Source organism: Aquarana catesbeiana, linkage group LG07 (genome assembly GCF_042186555.1).
Source record: "Aquarana catesbeiana isolate 2022-GZ linkage group LG07, ASM4218655v1, whole genome shotgun sequence".
In the NCBI taxonomy this organism is placed as follows: domain Eukaryota; kingdom Metazoa; phylum Chordata; class Amphibia; order Anura; family Ranidae; genus Aquarana; species Aquarana catesbeiana.
In genome coordinates this window covers 37,573,595-37,590,351 of record NC_133330.1, presented here as the reverse complement: position 1 = coordinate 37,590,351, position 16,757 = coordinate 37,573,595, and the positions used below count along the sequence as shown (strand labels likewise).

The 16,757-nt window shown below is 41.6% G+C and overlaps 1 protein-coding gene across 4 annotated transcripts in view; it reads left to right on the top strand.

Moving 5' to 3' along the window:
* The window catches only part of MTMR14 (myotubularin related protein 14), an 83,350-nt gene extending 66,884 nt beyond the window's left edge, over window positions 1-16,466 (top strand). For 2 of the 4 annotated variants that reach the window (XM_073591996.1, XM_073591995.1), the window contains exons 18-19: window positions 6,022-6,177; window positions 14,852-16,466. In XM_073591996.1, the coding sequence (XP_073448097.1) occupies window positions 6,022-6,177; window positions 14,852-15,032 (337 nt within the window). In that variant the 3' untranslated portion in view covers window positions 15,033-16,466. The remainder of the gene's footprint in view (window positions 1-6,021; window positions 6,178-14,851) is intronic. The other 2 variants (XM_073591998.1, XM_073591997.1) reach the window with 1 other exon arrangement.
* The last annotated feature ends 291 nt before the right edge of the window (window positions 16,467-16,757 follow it).

The following is a 16,757-nucleotide window of genomic DNA, read 5'->3' as shown; positions in this document are numbered from 1 at the left end:
AAAGTATTCACAGAGCTTCACATTTTCCACATTTTTGTTACAGCCTTATTCCAAAATGGATTAATTCATTATTTTCCTCAACATTCTACAAACCATGCCCCATAATGACAACGTGAAAAGGTTTTTTTTTTAATTCCTTTGCAAATTTATTAACAGTAAAAAACGAAAGAAATGTACAGAAGTATTCACAGCCTTTGCCATGACACTCAAAATTGAGCTCAGGTGAATCCTGTTTCCACTGATCATCCTTGAGATGTTTCTACAACTTGATTGGAGTCCACCTGTTGTAAATTCAGTTGATTGGACATGATTTGGAAAGGCGCACACCTGTCTCTATAAGGTCCCACAGTTAACAGTGCATGTCAGAGCACAAACCAAGCCATGAAGTCCAAGGAATTGTCTGTAGACCTCCGAGACAGGATTGTATGGAGGCACAGATCTGGGGAAGGGTACAGAAACATTTCTGCAGCATTGAAGGTCCCAATGAGCAAAGTGGCCTCCATCATTCGTAAATAAAAAGAAAGATTTCAAACAAACTTCTTTCACGTTGTCATTATGATGGGGTATTTGTAGAATTTTGGTGGAAAATAATGAATTTACTCCAATTTGGAATACGGCTCGAACATAACAAAATGTGGAAAAAGTGAAGTGCTGTGAATACTTTCCTGATACACTTTTTTTTTTTTTTTTTTTTTCCCCAAACCTAATCCATAAACTTCCACTACTTAATGGCTATGTAATCTATCTTCTCAAATGTTTTTCTGACACATTTCAACATGCTTTGAGCTTCTAAACATCTCCTTTTGCCCCCTCACTTCGGTTTGTTTAAAAAGCATAGTGCACATTAGTTGCGGTCTTGTAGACTGCTTGATGCACACTACAAATCCTATAGTACATCTCAGGAGTAAGAGGGTTACCACATTCCTACATACAGCAGGGGCATGGAGAACGAACGTAGCCACCCTCTAACTGGAAGTCAGATCAGATCATGGCAGTAAAAAGAAAAAATTTTAGAGGCCAAGTTGAGAATAAATACTTGAATAGATTTACCAGAGTTAAGTGTCACTTTAATGTAACCCCTAAAATTTTATTTAAATGTTAACCAACTTCCTCAAGCTTTTAACCCATCCTGCACATTTTTCCCTGGGTGGTTTTTTAGGACCGCACCTCTGAGAGAAGGCTCCTCACTTTGACCCAGTAAACGCTGCATCGTCGTCAATATAAAAAGTGTTTCCTGACGACTCCTAAATTCTAGTGTTTCCTCCGGTGGGGAGACCCTGCAGAGGAGAGACTTCTGAGGCTTCTGTCAGTGGCGGTCAGAACAGTAGTGTATTTAGGTTTTGTGCTGCCCTAGGCCTGACTAAACTCGTGCACCCCCTAATTTAAATATGACCCACCCTTTCCTGTCAAGGCCACACCCCTTGCTGTTTAAGACCCATCCTGAAATTTTCTAGTGGGGACACTAGTTCTGAGGGCCTTCATCAGTACAGTGCAAGAAGGCATTACCTGCAGATGGTCACCTTAGCGTCGCCCCCCGCCCCCCCCCGACGGGCAGGAGAAGTATTGAGGATCTGCTTCTTTTGTTCTCAGGAAGGGTCTAGACTGGTGGGGGTTGGTGCTGCCCTGCAGGTAAGGCTGTTTCTGGTTCCCCTTGTGGCTAAAACGGTTTCAGGCATCTGTCGCAGAAAATCGTTTTGGCTACTTTTTTTGTTTCAATCCCTCTTGTAATCAAGAGAAGTTTTCACACCTTGGATGTAAGAAGGTAAACACCATCTTCAGTTAACCAAGGAGCTTAGGAAGACTGATTCCTATTTTTTTTTTTTTTTTAATTTTTGTTTTCGGGAGCCAAGAAGGGTTAGAATGCTTCTATAGGCAGATGCTGTCAAGGTTATTAAAGCTAGCAATATGGCTGGCTTTTGTGACTAGTGGGCTAGAAGTTCCTGAGGGAATCTGCATATTCAGCTAGTGTAATGGCGGCATCCTTTGCAGAAAGGGCCGGTGCCAGTCCAGGGCAGATCTGTAGATCAGCAACTTTTTCCACCCCCCCCCCAAGCAGTATAAGCTGGATTTGGACCCCATACACACTATACAACTTTAGCTGTCTGGTTTCCTTTAGATTCAGTAGAACCATGTGGTGCAAGGGCATACAAGTTGAAACGCTTAAGGTTTGACCTCATTATATGATTTTGGTAAATCTGAAGGAAAAAATCCACAGAAAATTGTATAGCGTGTATCAAGCTTTAATGATGACCAAAGAGAAGGCCTGAAGGCCATAGTCTCGTCCTAGCTGGTAAGTACACTGATCCCCAGGGAAAACCTTACCGGTAACTTTTTTTTTTTTTTTCTTTTTTTTTTCCTCTAGTAGCCTTTCAGGACAGCAGCAACTGACCACCTGTCTTTTGTCTTCAAGTGAAGATTCAGGCGTTCATTTGTTACTGTCTTGCATTTTGCTTTTTTGTCTCTCTAGCAGGCCGGTGTTGCTCTGAACGAACTGGGGGGCTGGTGGGAGACCCTTTTAAATTGATGTCCATGCCGTGTTTCCTTGGTCAGGGGTGGGGGGCGCCTTCTCTGAGGTGCTGTTCTAAAAGACTACTGGAAAAGGGATTTCCCGGTAAGTGTAACTTTGTTTGCCATCTATCCCTTGCCAACATGGTCTCATAGGTGTTGGGGGGTGCTAATCCCGAGCTGCAGATGTGCTTGCACTGGCCAGTCACTGATAATCACCTTGTGGTGGTGTCATTACTGCATACTCCTCTGGATCCTGAGAGGACCCCACTACACAGGGCACTCAAGCAGAGTCAGAGCTCCATGTATTTATTCAGACCTCTGACTCTGCTTGGGTGCCCCCTGTAGCAAGCTGCTGGCTGAGGGGGCACTCAAAGGAGGGGAGAGGCTAGGAGCAGCAAAAAAAGGACACCAGGAAGAGGAGGATCCAGGCTGCTGTTTGCAAACCAACTGCACAGAGGAGTCAAGTATAACATGCTTGGTTTTTTTTTTTTTTTTTTTTTTTTTTTTTTTTAAAACTATAGCCAGAATAAGATGACTCTAGAGTGGAGCATTCCGTGACCATGGCTTTAGGGTGCGTAAACGGGAATTTAGATAAGGGGTGGGTGATGGGGGGGAACCTAAAGATGGAGCTTGAAAGCTTTGTTTCATTCAAGATTGTAAACAAAATGGTTTCCTCATAATCTTCTCTCTCAGCTGTTTATTATACACTCCTTTTCTCTGCAGTGTGCCAAATAAACAGCCAAGTCATCGATATGGAATTTCAGTAGATCGACTTCTGAATGGTGAAAAAAACAGTTTTTTACCCAGCCTTCCTTATAACTTTATCTAAAATTCACTGAAAGGGACGATGTGTAGTGTGATTGGCTCAATTAAACTTCTCTTTGCTGTGCAAAAAGCTGGATAGGGTGCCCAGAGGAGAAATAACTGGGTCTATGGGGACAGACTGGAGTATTTTCAGTCCACTATTTACACTGCTGTCAATTGTCAAGCAAAATAGTTACACTTTGTGCCAGGTTTTGTAGCCATTGAAAAAAAAGAAGGGTTGATTTTTTTTTTTTTTTTTTTTTTTTTTTTTAATGTAAAGAACAAACACAGAATTATAAACCACAACAGCCAAATAGCGCTCAGCTTCTAATAGTGCACTTACTGGTTTTCCATTTGGTCCTTGTAGGGTAACAATGTATTTTTGCATGTTAAGTAGTCTGTTGCATATACCTTCTCCCCTCCCCCTTTTTTTTTCTTCTTTTCTTTTCTGTACTACTTCTGGTCCTTTTTTTAATGCCCCTTCCCTTTTCCCAATTTATTGCCTTAATTGCTCCATTGTGCCACTTTTGTTATGCTTTACTTTTTTTTTTTTTTTTTTTTTTCCAAACATATTTTCCTTTTTCCTCCCCTTTGCTTTATTGCTGCCTTCCCTTCCACCTTCTGACCCTTTCCATGCTCTTTTCTCTTTTTTCCTTTTTCCCCATTCATTTCTCTCCTCCCCATTCATTCCTTCGTTGCTCAATTTCCTTTTCTTCTCCCTTTTCTTCCTTTTCTTTTTCCTTAATCATTCCTATAATTTCCATTCCCTCTTCTCTACTAACTTCCTTTCTTCTTTGTCCCTGCTTGCTTTCTTCTTTTTCTTGTTCTTTTTCTTGTTCTTTTTCTTGTTCTTTTTCTTGTTCTTTTTCTTGTTCTTTTTCTTGTTCTTTTTCTTGTTCTTTTTCTTCTTCTTCTTGTTCTTCTTCTTGTTCTTCTTCTTCTTCTTGTTCTTCTTCTTCTTCTTGTTCTTCTTCTTCTTCTTCTTCTTGTTCTTCTTCTTCTTCTTGTTCTTGTTCTTCTTCTTGTTCTTCTTCTTCTTCTTGTTCTTGTTCTTCTTCTTGTTCTTCTTCTTGTTCTTCTTCTTCTTCTTCTTCTTGTTCTTCTTCTTCTTCTTCTTGTTCTTCTTCTTCTTCTTCTTCTTCTTCTTCTTCTTCTTCTTCTTCTTCTTCTTCTTCTTCTTCTTCTTCTTGTTCTTCTTCTTCTTCTTCTTCTTCTTCTTCTTGTTCTTCTTCTTCTTCTTCTTGTTCTTCTTCTTCTTCTTCTTCTTCTTCTTCTTCTTCTTCTTCTTCTTGTTCTTCTTCTTCTTCTTCTTCTTCTTCTTCTTGTTCTTCTTCTTCTTCTTCTTTTTCTTTTTCTTGTTCTTCTTGTTTTTGTTCTTCTTGTTTTTGTTCTTCTTGTTTTTGTTCTTCTTGTTTTTGTTCTTCTTGTTTTTGTTCTTCTTGTTTTTGTTCTTCTTGTTCTTGTTCTTCTTGTTCTTCTTGTTCTTGTTCTTCTTGTTCTTGTTCTTGTTCTTCTTGTTCTTGTTCTTGTTCTTCTTGTTCTTGTTCTTCTTGTTCTTGTTCTTCTTGTTCTTGTTCTTGTTCTTGTTCTTCTTGTTCTTGTTCTTGTTCTTCTTGTTCTTGTTCTTCTTGTTCTTCTTGTTCTTGTTCTTCTTGTTCTTCTTGTTCTTGTTCTTCTTGTTCTTCTTGTTCTTGTTCTTCTTGTTCTTCTTGTTCTTGTTCTTCTTGTTCTTGTTCTTGTTCTTCTTGTTCTTGTTCTTGTTCTTCTTGTTCTTGTTCTTCTTGTTCTTGTTCTTCTTGTTCTTGTTCTTGTTCTTGTTCTTCTTGTTCTTGTTCTTGTTCTTCTTGTTCTTGTTCTTCTTGTTCTTCTTGTTCTTGTTCTTCTTGTTCTTCTTGTTCTTGTTCTTCTTGTTCTTCTTGTTCTTGTTCTTCTTGTTCTTCTTGTTCTTGTTGTTCTTGTTCTTCTTGTTCTTCTTGTTCTTGTTCTTCTTGTTCTTCTTGTTCTTCTTGTTCTTGTTCTTCTTGTTCTTCTTGTTCTTCTTGTTCTTGTTCTTTTTGTTCTTGTTTTTGTTCTCCTTCCTCCTTCCTCCTTTCTCCTTCTTTCATTCCTTTATTGCGCACCTTTTCCACTTTTTGGTTTCTTTGCGTGCACCCTTTCCTTTTGCTTCCCCTCTTTCTTCTCATATGTCTTCCCCATGCCTATTCAGTCCTTTGCTACTTTCCCCTGTCTCTTTTCAGGTTGTAAAACCATTTCTTCTAGTAGCTAACAGGTTAAAATCAGCTGAAGTCATGCCTGCCCTTTTTGAAATTGTTTAACTCTTTTAGAAAGAAAGCATGCAGCAATTCTTCCACACACCCGCCAGTTTTTCCATGTCTTTTTTTTTTTTTTTTTTTCCAAGCACAAATCTCCTGCAGTACTTCTAACTTTCTGACTTGCTTGCAGCCTCTGCTCTGGTTCTGGTTAACCATAACAAAAATAATTTGGTTGAGTCTTTTCACTTTGGGTGCTGGTGTTGCATGCTTCTAGGCTTGGCATTGATTTGCTTAAATCTGAGAGAGGGCAATGGCTGGCCGCTCCTCCTCCCTGGCTCCCTCCTGATGAGCAGCTATCAACATATGGCACCTCAAGAGACATGGAGGGGGCCGTCTTAATATTTTTAGCTGTAGAAGACACTCATTGCACGGTCTTCCCTCTTTCTCTTCGCCGCAGATCAGCGGACCTTTCGTTGCCCGGATCATCCGTATCTACAGACTATGGCAGCTGGCAGATGGTATCGGAGGGTGGGAGTGTTAATGACCATGGTATCCTGAGTGCCGGACCCTTCCTACCCTTCAGCTTCACAGACGAGAAGTCTAACAATGGCCTGTAAGTGGATGTAGGTTGTCAGGTGCTCAGTTCGCCAGCAGCAGGCGGGACTGATGGTACTGTCACTACAAATGAAGTTTTGATACGCTAGGGTGTGGGTTTAGAAAAATTTACTGGAATTAGCCATAAACTCCCCCTGTGGGTCTGGTACCCAAAAGATTTCTCATAATCCATTTTCAGCAGCTCAATAAAGGGTCTATTTCAGTGGTCTCCAAACTGTGGCCCGGGGGCCAGATGCGGCCCCTTGGGGCACAATTTCATGCACTGGTACCAACAATTCCCCCCACTCACAGCAATGAAGGGGCATAATTCCACTCACTAACACCGATGGGGCACAATTCCTCCAATGACACCAATAATGGGGCACAAATTTTCCCAATGATGCCAAATGAAGGGACACAATTCCTCCCAATGACACCAACGATGGGACACAATTTTTCGAAAATAACACCAATAATGGGGCAAAATTACTCACAATGACACCATCAATGGAGCCCAATGATGGGACACAGTGCCTCCCAATGAGACCAGCGATGGGGCCCAAGGACACCAATGGTGGAACACAATTCCTCCCAATGATGGGGCACAATTTCTCACAACAACACCAATGATGGGGCACAATTTCTTCCAATGAAACAGCAATGAGGCCCAACGACACCAATGATGGGACACAATTCCTCCCACTGACACCAAAAATGGGGCATTGTTTTTTAACACTGACGTTGGGACCTTCTCTACTCCCATTGGCCACAGTCTGGCCCTCCTAAAGTCTGAAGGGCAGTAAACTGGCCCAGTGTTTAGAAAGTTTGGAGACCCCTGGTCTCAATTAATAATAAAAAGAACAATAGTTCTAGATGGTGGGTTCTCCCATCTTATGCAATTTCTTGGAGACTCTAGCAGTGAGATCTCCTAGCTGTAGCTTCTGCCATCAACATGGTATAAAATAAATTTTAAAAATCTTAATTTGGACTGTGGGACCCTCAATTAAAACAGCTTTGGCAAGTGTAGAAATTATGAAGATGTCACAGCTAAAGTCTCTGAACATGTTAGACTGCTTGTAAAAATGTATTTAGAGTTATCAAAAATGTAGTGTAAGGGTCTTTCTTATTTGGAAATGAATTAATCGGTTGTCCAGGTAGGCCCTTCTACTACATGATAAATCTAAAGCAGTTTGTACAGCAAGGTTGTCTTTAAGTTTTAAAGCTGAACCGTAGGCAGATCTAAAATATACAAATTCGTGCATCTCTGCAATCCTGAATAGAGCAGCAAATTGTATTTTTTTTTTTTTTTTTTTAAATGCAAACCGTGTAAGTACCCACGTTTCACCTGGTATCCGCCTCTTTGAAGACCATGTACAGCAGAGCTGGGGTGAAAGGATGCAATTATGATAAGCATGCTGATAGAAGCGGAACAGTGAGTCCACCTCTGTTGCTTTTTCTCTTCCTCCTTTACTGTCCAGTCATAAGCTGAAGTGAGCCCAGGATGACTTGGGTTCAGAGGAAATAGGATAAATAATGCTAGCCTACAGCCTTCTAAAAAAAAAAAAAATACAGCGCATTAAAGATCTAGAATGAAGGTGATTGTTGGAGCAACAATCCAACTAGGGAGATTTTTTTTCCCCCTCTTCGTACAAGAAATGGGAATGCAGTCCATAAATTTGTGGTAGAATGAGGAAGAAATGGGTCACTTGTTTGGTTTTTTGGACTTCGTTTTGAGGGGTTTCTCCTCGCTTATAAAGGGATTGGTTTACTAAAACAGGAGAGTGCAAAATCTGGTGTGGCTGAGTATGGTAGCCAATTGGCTTTTAACTTTGGCTTGTTCAATTAAAGAAGTTGTAAAAGCTGAAGGTTTTTCTTTATCTTAATGCATTCTATGCATTAAGATAAAAAACCTTCTGTGTAGCACCCCCCTAATTACCTACCTGAGTCCCTTCTCTCTCCAGCAATGTCAATAATCCCCTCAGCCACCCAGGACACTCCTCCTGATTGGCTGAGAGCAGCAGCGCCATTGGCTCCCGCGGCTGTCAATCAAAGTCAGTCAGCCAATCAGGGGAAATGGGGTGGGGCCAGGTCTGAGCTCTGTGTCTGAATAAATACAAGAAGCTCTGACTCTGCTTGTGTGCCCTCTGTAGCAAACTGCTGGCTGAGGGGCACTCAAAGGAGGGAGGGGCCAGGAGCAGCAAAGAGGGACCCAAGAAGAGGAGGATCCAGGCTGATCTGTGCAAAACCAACTGCACAGAGGAGTTAAGTATAACATGTTTGTGGATTTTTTTAAAAAAAAAAACGAGCCTTTACAATCACTTTAAGCTTTTCCAAAAAAAACTACTGGAAGCTTGATTGGCTTCTGTGTGGAGCTGCACCACATTTTGCACACTCCAGTTTTAGTAAATCAACCCCTTAGGCTTGGTTCACACTGGTGTGACATTAGATCCAGCTTGCAAGCACAAGTCTCGTGACATGTCAAATGTTTCCTTATGAGAGCCGTCTTAACTGATCCAACACAAATTGCTCTGACTTTAGTGCAGGAACCTTTTCTACTTTGGTCTGATTTTGATACAACTTCAATGCTGTAGAGATGGTATTTCTATCTATCAGAGCACCAGCTAAGACCACAAATATGGGGTTCTAACTCTTCCCCACCCCCAAATTTAAATGAAAGGTGTTGTCTTGACATACACATTAATGCTGCCTGAGTCAGCTCACTGGACAGAGGTGATAATAGTGATTCAAACTCCAGAGGAGGCTGGGGGGGGGGGGGGGTAGATGATATAGGTAGCTGAACTGCTGAAACAAGAAAATAAATTGCCTTAATTAGGAACAACGTGTCACCAGTCTGGTCGAACTGTGTGGAAAATGTGTGCAAATTGCAAGACAGAATCCTTTGGAAGTTTAAACTGTAAATCTATTTATTTTTTTTAATTTGAGGTCTGGGCTGTCGTTCTCAAGGCCTGTTGGTAGCCATCTCTCAGATATTCATCCAGACCCTGTAGCAGTTAAAGGGTAACTGACCCCCAAACATTTTATATATGGTCTTTTAGCAGATTGTTGCAACAATTTTTCAAATGTGGTTTTTTTTTTTGTTTTCTTTTAGAACGAAACAGTAAAGGTGGCCATTTTTTTTTTTTTTTTTTGTAGAATGTGAAAGATGATGTTACGCCGAGTAAATAGATGCCCAACATGTCACTCTTTAAAATTGAGCATACTCGTGGAAGGGCGCCAAACTTCAGTACTTAAAAATCTCCATAGGCGACGCTTTTAATTTTTTTTTTTTTTTTTACAGGTTGCATGTTTAGAGTGGCAGAGAAGGTCTAGTGCTAGAATTGTTGCTCTCGCTCTAACACATGCGGCGATACCTCACATGTGTGGTTTGCATGGCGTTTACATATGTGGGTGGGACTCGCATGTGTTCGCTTCTGTGCGTGAACATACGGGGACGGGATTCCTTAAACTTTTTTTTTTTTTTTTTTGATCACTTTTATTCCTATTTACAAGGAATGTAAACATCCCTTGTAATAGGAATGGTGTGTGACAGGTCCTCTTTATGGAGAGATATGGGGTTTATAAGACCCCACATATCCCCTCCAGGCTGGAAAGCATCAGATCTTTAAAAAAAAAAAAACAGATCTGATGTTTCCCAGCCGAGATCACCGCTTTGTTGACATGCCCGGACATGATGTCATAACGTCGCGCCCGGGCCTCCAACAGGTAAAGAGATGACTGGTGACCATGTGGTCACCAGAAATCTGTATGTTCTTCATCCGGCGGCGGCAGATTCTTTTTCTGGGTCCCTGATGGCACGGGAGACCCCAGAGAAACACCAGAGGGTGGACGGGTGGAGCCCTTCCGTCGCCTGTAAGAACATTCAAGCGCTGGAACTGCCGCTATGATCATTCTTACAGTGCACAGAATCGCCGGCAGAAAAGAATATCTGAATGATGCCTGCAGCTGCAGGCATCATTCGCATATCCCCACTGAAAGTCAAGGACATCATGACGTACTGCGGGCAGGGAGTGGTTAATTGTTCAAGGAATCCCCATACCAGCCCAGATGCTAGCTTTTTTTTTTTTTTTTTTTCTTTTTTTTATAATAATTATTGACTAAGTTTGCATGTTCTCCTTGTGCCTTCATGGGTTTCCTCCGGGTACTCCCGGTTTCCTACCACACTCCAAAGACATGCTGGTAGGTTAATTGGCTCCTGTCTAAATTGGCCCTAGCAAGTGTATGCATTGGAACCTTAGATTGTAAGCTCCTTGAGGGCAGGGACTTGCGCTGTCAGAATACACAGATGAGTACTGCAGCCACTGATTCAGTGGCTTTTATCCACCAGGGCTGTTGAACAAAAGATGTCAACTTGTGTAAAATTGCAATTGCCACACGTGGATCGAAATTCCGCTGGTCCCTGCCGCACTGGTCAAATTTGAATCCATGTATGGCCAGCTTAAAGATAACCAAAATCGGGGAAGATGTAAGAATACATTATGTGTGACTTTGCTTGGTGGCATTGAATGTGAAGCCTATCCGTTTTGCATTAGTTCGTGATATGTTTTTGAAAGGTTTGTTTAAAAAGGCTAGCATTTTAGAAGCAGGTCAGTAATGGATCCCTATAAGCCTTCTCTGAAAGGTTTCCTTAAAGTGATGCAGTGCCGAAAGACAAAAATGTCATGATCATGAATGGGATGGGACAGTGATGGCGGACCTTGGCACTCAAGATGTTTTGGAACTGCATTTCTCATGATGCTCATGCACTCTGCATTGTAGTTGAGCATCATGTAGTTCCAAAACATCTGGGGGTCCAAGGTTCGCCATCACTGGGTTAGGAGAAGGGGCCAAAACTAACTTTATACTCTTTATACTTTTAGCTACTGCAAACAATGAGTTAAAATGGACAAATATTGAAAAGCCTCCCTTTGCACCGCTTTGCAATACAGGAGCATTTTTTTCCTTTGTTCTCCCTCTTGGCGTATAGCTGCTCAAACATGCATAGTGTGGACAGCTGGAGAGCACCGGGAACAGCTGCCACTAAAAATAGGCACCTGGCATTTGAGTGATTGTCAGCAATCTCGCAATTTAGGAAAGTGTGCTTGGCTAGCAGCTTCCCCACGGACCTGGCATTGTGTAACTTGCGGTGATTGAGCGGTTAGTGCTCGTGCCTGTCCTCAGCTGCTCACTGTACAAGTGTCTGAAACCTGACTGTCCTCCTTCCAGCCAGATGTCTTCCCACCATCCTATACCTGATAGGAGGATGTAGCCCCTTCATTGTTATGTGTCAAGGAAACGTTCCTGTGGTTCCATGTATTGATTGGATTCTAGAACTTAAATCGGAGTTCTACCCAAAAATGGAACTTCCACTTTAAAGGAAGGTGACCCTGACATGCCACATTTTGGCATGTCATTTTTTGGGGGGGTGGGGGGGGGGTGCAGAAACCCTCTTTTTAGAGGGTTGCAGCTCCCACTTCCTCCCAGGGCACCGCGGCGCCGGAAGGAAGTTCACCACTCCCCCATCCCTCTCGGCAATCATCTGGGACACGTCACAAGTCCCAGATGATTGCCCGGCCAGTCACAGCGTGCGGCTCGTGCGTGCCGGGCACCCACAGTCACAATGCCGGCGCCGCAGAGAGAATGGGGAATGATGAGCGGTGCTCCATTCCCCCTGCATCGCTGGACCCTGGGACAGGTGAGTGGCCGATTATTAAGAGTCAGCAGCTGCAGTATGCGCAGCTGCTGACTTTTTTAATTACTTTTTTTTTTCGACGGAAATCCGCTTTAAAACTTTAGCTATTTACTTAAAACAGTGAGCCAAGGTACAAGCTTTTTTTATTTTTCTTTAATTGGTTGTATGTTCTTTGCATTTGACTTGCTTTTGATACAGTCTGAGAATGAGGCGGTTTAAGTGTGTGTGGACGTGGCTCTCCTATGCCATATGAAACCAAGGCAGTGGTTGATGGGAATGTGGGCCGTATTCACCTATCATCACAGCCTTGCCTGGCTGATAGCATGGCATGAATACAATAAGGGTCCCAATTTAGAACATTCATAAATCAGAATGTTTGTTAAAGAACTAAGGCCCCTTTCACACTGAGGTGCTTCTAAACTGCCAGTAAAACATTTGAGCGCTTTTGAAGAGCTTTTCAGGTGCTTTTGAAGAGCTTTCCATTCATTTCAATGGAGAGGGGTGTTTTTTCACCACCCTGCCCGCCCACTGCCCCAGTGTGAAAACATTAATTGATTTTAATGGAAATAGTTTTTTGTGAGCATTTCGGGCGCTTTTTTTAGCGTGAAAGCGCCTGAAAAGCGCCTCAGTGTGAAGGGGTCTAACCGCAGCAATAATAGAACACTTCACACATTTCACACCATAGTGCTTAAAACCTGACTATGGACAATTACAAAAATGGTAAACCTTTCATTGGGGTTTTTGAAAATTGTCCATGGGAAGGTTTACCATCCAACAGGACAATGACCCAAAGCGCACAGCAAAAATGACCACACAGTGATTGAAGGAGTAAAAGGTGAATGTCCTCAGAGCCTAGACTTAAAGCCCATTGAAAATCTGTGGAATGACTTGAAGACTGTAGTCCACAAACAGTCACAATCAAATTTAACAATTTGAACAGTTCTGCAAAGAGTGGGCAAATATTGCAAAGTCCTAGATGTGCAAAGTTAGTAGAGACATATCCCAACAGACTAAAGCCTGTAATTAAAGCAAAAGGTGGTTCAATAAAATACAGACATAAGGGGGTGATCTTTTACGAAGATGTATAAAAGATTCATTATGAACTGTATTTACAAGGACTTTTCACATTATCACAAGTTTAACTGTTTTATTGCACACTGCACTTTTTTTTTTTCAAATTACCAGAGGATTTGTTTCAAATTGGCGCAACCTCATAGATTTTATGTATTGGATTTCTGCCAGACATATCATTTAGTGTTAGGGGCAAAATCAATTTTATTGTCCTCGGACCAGAACACCTTTTTCCATGTAGCTTGGAATCTTCAAGGTGTGTTTTGGTAAAGCTTAGTGGTGACTGTATGTGGACATTCTTGTGGAGCAGCTTTTTTCTTGCATTTAAGCCACGTTTGTGAAGAATTTGTGATCTTGTTGTCACATGGACACAATGACCACTCTTTGTCATAAATTCTTGCAACTGCTTCAGAGTTGCTGTAGGTCTCTTGGTAGCCTCTCTGACCAGTTTCCTCCTGGCTCTTTCATCCAGTTTGGATCGACGTCCTGATCCGGGGAGTGTCTGTGTTGTACCAAATACCTTCCACCTAATAATAGACTTCGCTTTTCAATTTCTTTGTATCTATCTCCTGACTTGCCTGTCTACAACTTTATCCCAGAGATATTTTGACAGCGCCTTGCCACTAGTTGATTGCGTCAGTTGCACTACCAGGGACTGAAATTCTCCAAAGCTTTTTTTTTTTTTTTTTTTTGCCATACTTCTCTCTTGGGTCACAGGAGTGCACTTAACTTTTGCACTCCTGCGACCCAGAATCAGCGGACAGCTGGAGCTTGCTGTCGCCTGATGTCAGAGCTGCTCCAGGCTCCTGAGCATATTGTCAGGCTCTACCTAGATGCTTGATCGGCAGTTGGCTCAGCCTCTCGGCACGCCGGAGTGAGTCGCTTCCACCCCTTCCATAGCTCAGGACTCCAGGGAGTGCTGGAGGGACAGAGCAGAGTAGGGTGAGATGGCCAACGAAAAAAGGAAAGAAAGGGCGCACCAGCCATGTGCATTATCCTTTTGGATGTAAATTTATTTAAAGCGATAAAAGAAACTACTCACAAACAGTCATAGAAGATCTCACAATGTAAAAAGTCATCGACTAGCAGCATATAGGCTATGATGAACGGAGCTCTCCAGAGATTCCAGAGATCACAAAGGAACTCATAGGGGTCACTGCCAGCTGACGCGTTTCAAAGGGATCATCCCTTCTTCCTCAGAGCTCAGGCTGAGCTTTCTCATCCAACATCAGTGCCTGGCCTCACAAATGTGCATCTGGAAGAATGGTCAAACATTCCCATAGACACACTCCTAAACCTTGTGGACAGCCTTCCCAGAAGAGTTGAAGCTGTTATAGCTGCAAAGGGTGGAGCAACTCAATATTGAACCCTACGGACTAAGAATGGGGCAATATTAAAGTTCATGTGCGTGTAAAGGCAGGCGTCCCAATACTTCTTGTAATTATATATATATATATATATATATATATATATATATATATTATTATTATTTTTTTTTTTTTTTTTTCTTTAATTTTTATATATTTTCAATTTTTTTTATATATATATATAATATTTATTTAGAGATAAAATTTATAAAATGTATTTATCCCAAAAGGTGAACCTGGGTTTTAGAGACTGCAGAGGGCTGTATAAGGCCTAGGCCTTTATAACCAGCCAGGCAGAGATTAACTAGTTTTGTAGGGGCAGCTTATTTGCCATCGTTGAAAGGAATGACCAAGGGCTGTATAATCCCCTAACAATATAAACGCAAAGCTTTTCACTTTTTTTTTTCTGTAGAACCTCTTTAGTGTTGCAACATCTCTATTGTTGAACAATGTCTTCTCCTAAATCAATATGCTATGGTGTGTATGTGTTGTGGTTTTTTTTTTTTTGTGTTTTTGTGGGGGGTTTTTTTGCGCTTGTCTTAACTAATCGCAACTTTTTCCTGCAGGCTGTCGGCACAGTCCGAAAGGGCGTCACGACTGGAGGCTGTGAAGTCCATCTTTCTCTCTGCCTACAACACCGCCATTGGCCTAAAGACTGTGTCCCCGAGCCCATCAGGAGCCATCAGCGGCCTTCTGGAACAATTTGCACGAGGCGTGGGTCTCCGTGGCCCTAGTACTATAGTATGACAGAACTGCACAATTGGGGGGGGGGAGCCACAGAACCGAAAATGCATTTTTAATTGTGGTCACAAAAGCCATATAAGACAATCCACGGAGCCCAATCCAGATTCTGGATGTGCCACATGCTGTTCCTTGTAATTTCAAGTTGTACGGTTTTTATGGGGAATATGACAATTCCTCCGGGAAGAACCATGACGGTCAAGAGATGGAAATGTTTTTAACATGAAGTTTTGTTTTTTTTTTCCTTTTTTTTTTTTTTTAATTGCAACCACTGCAATGCAAAAATCACTGTTGCAAAGCTATCTCTCTTTTGTTTTTAAATGAAATTTGATTTATTTTTGATATGCCCAAAAAAGCCTCTGCTTGTTGAATGCTGTGTGCCAGACTGATTTCCTTTTTCATGCCTTATTTAAAGTGATCTGGGTAATTCTAACTGAGCATATGTACAAATGAACGAATTCATAAGCAGAAGTCTAATTGTTGCAAAAATACTTGTCACTACAATCAGTAGGTGCAGAAATATAGGCAGCTGAAGTTGTGTGCGGATCTTGACTTCTGAAAAAGTCAAGCTTGGCCCCGTCCCTCCCTTCTCTTATGCATTTTTTTTTTTAAATTGTATGCTCAGTTGAGTTACATAGGTGGGTAAAGATATACTGTTGGAAAGCAAAACTGAATAGGCTCAGAAAGAAGCAGACAATCTTTGGCTCATTTATTGCCTACAATTTCTGGGAAATGTAAGGCTAAACCTACTAATTGGGTCACTGTGCCAGCACCTGTATGTGACATGTTGGGGAATGGTTGCTTCATCAGAACCTGTTCTTACACGTGAGTACCGGCTGAGTCAATGATATGTATAGAAGAGCAGATGTAAGAGGATAGTAACCCATTGTAGTCAGATTTTAGTTTTATGTATGACGGATCAGTAAAATTGGATTTACTACACTTTGCACATTGTCCTTTTTAATAAAGTGTGTCTCCAGCTAAACTTCTTATATTTTTTTTTTTTGGTCTGTGTTCCTTCACTTCCTACCCAGGGGGCACAGGAACTAGGAGAGAATCTCCCCAAAGTGAGGGAAAATCCCCCAATAAGTTTTTACCAGAAAAGCTGCCCCCATTAGATTTTCTCTGATCCTGTTCTGGTGACAATTGTAAAATTTTGGATTTCAAACTACTTTTTGGCCCCATGACAATGGTCGCCAGGACACAACAAGGGCTGTTCTTTCCCTGTGGGGGGTCACAGATGAGTGGAAAGACCTAGCAGAGGTTCTAACCCTTCCCCACTCTATCCCATTCTAAAGAGAAGTTTTGGTTAGAGATGCACTTTAAAAAAAGGCCTCTGCTGACTTAAAGCAATCTTTTTAGACCATATTCATTACTTTAATTTGCATTTAAAACTGAACTCCAGGCAGATTAAAAAAATAAAAATAAACCTAATGGTTACATGTTTTGTCAAGTGGTTTTAAATAGAACTAGTAGCTGAAATCCTATATTTATATTGACCTTAAAGTGTTACTAAGCCCAGAACCTGCATTCCGTATATCTGGTCTCCCACAGTATACAGAACATGGAAATGCAATTATTTTAGTAAATATAAACTGATAAATACCTTTTCTCATCAGCAGTATATAGCAGTCTTGTGACTTCTATCAGTGTCTGGTTAAAGCTTGTAGGAGGAGTTTTTATTCTACTCTGATTGTCCTATGAGGATGCAGGACCCCTGATCCTCTGTCT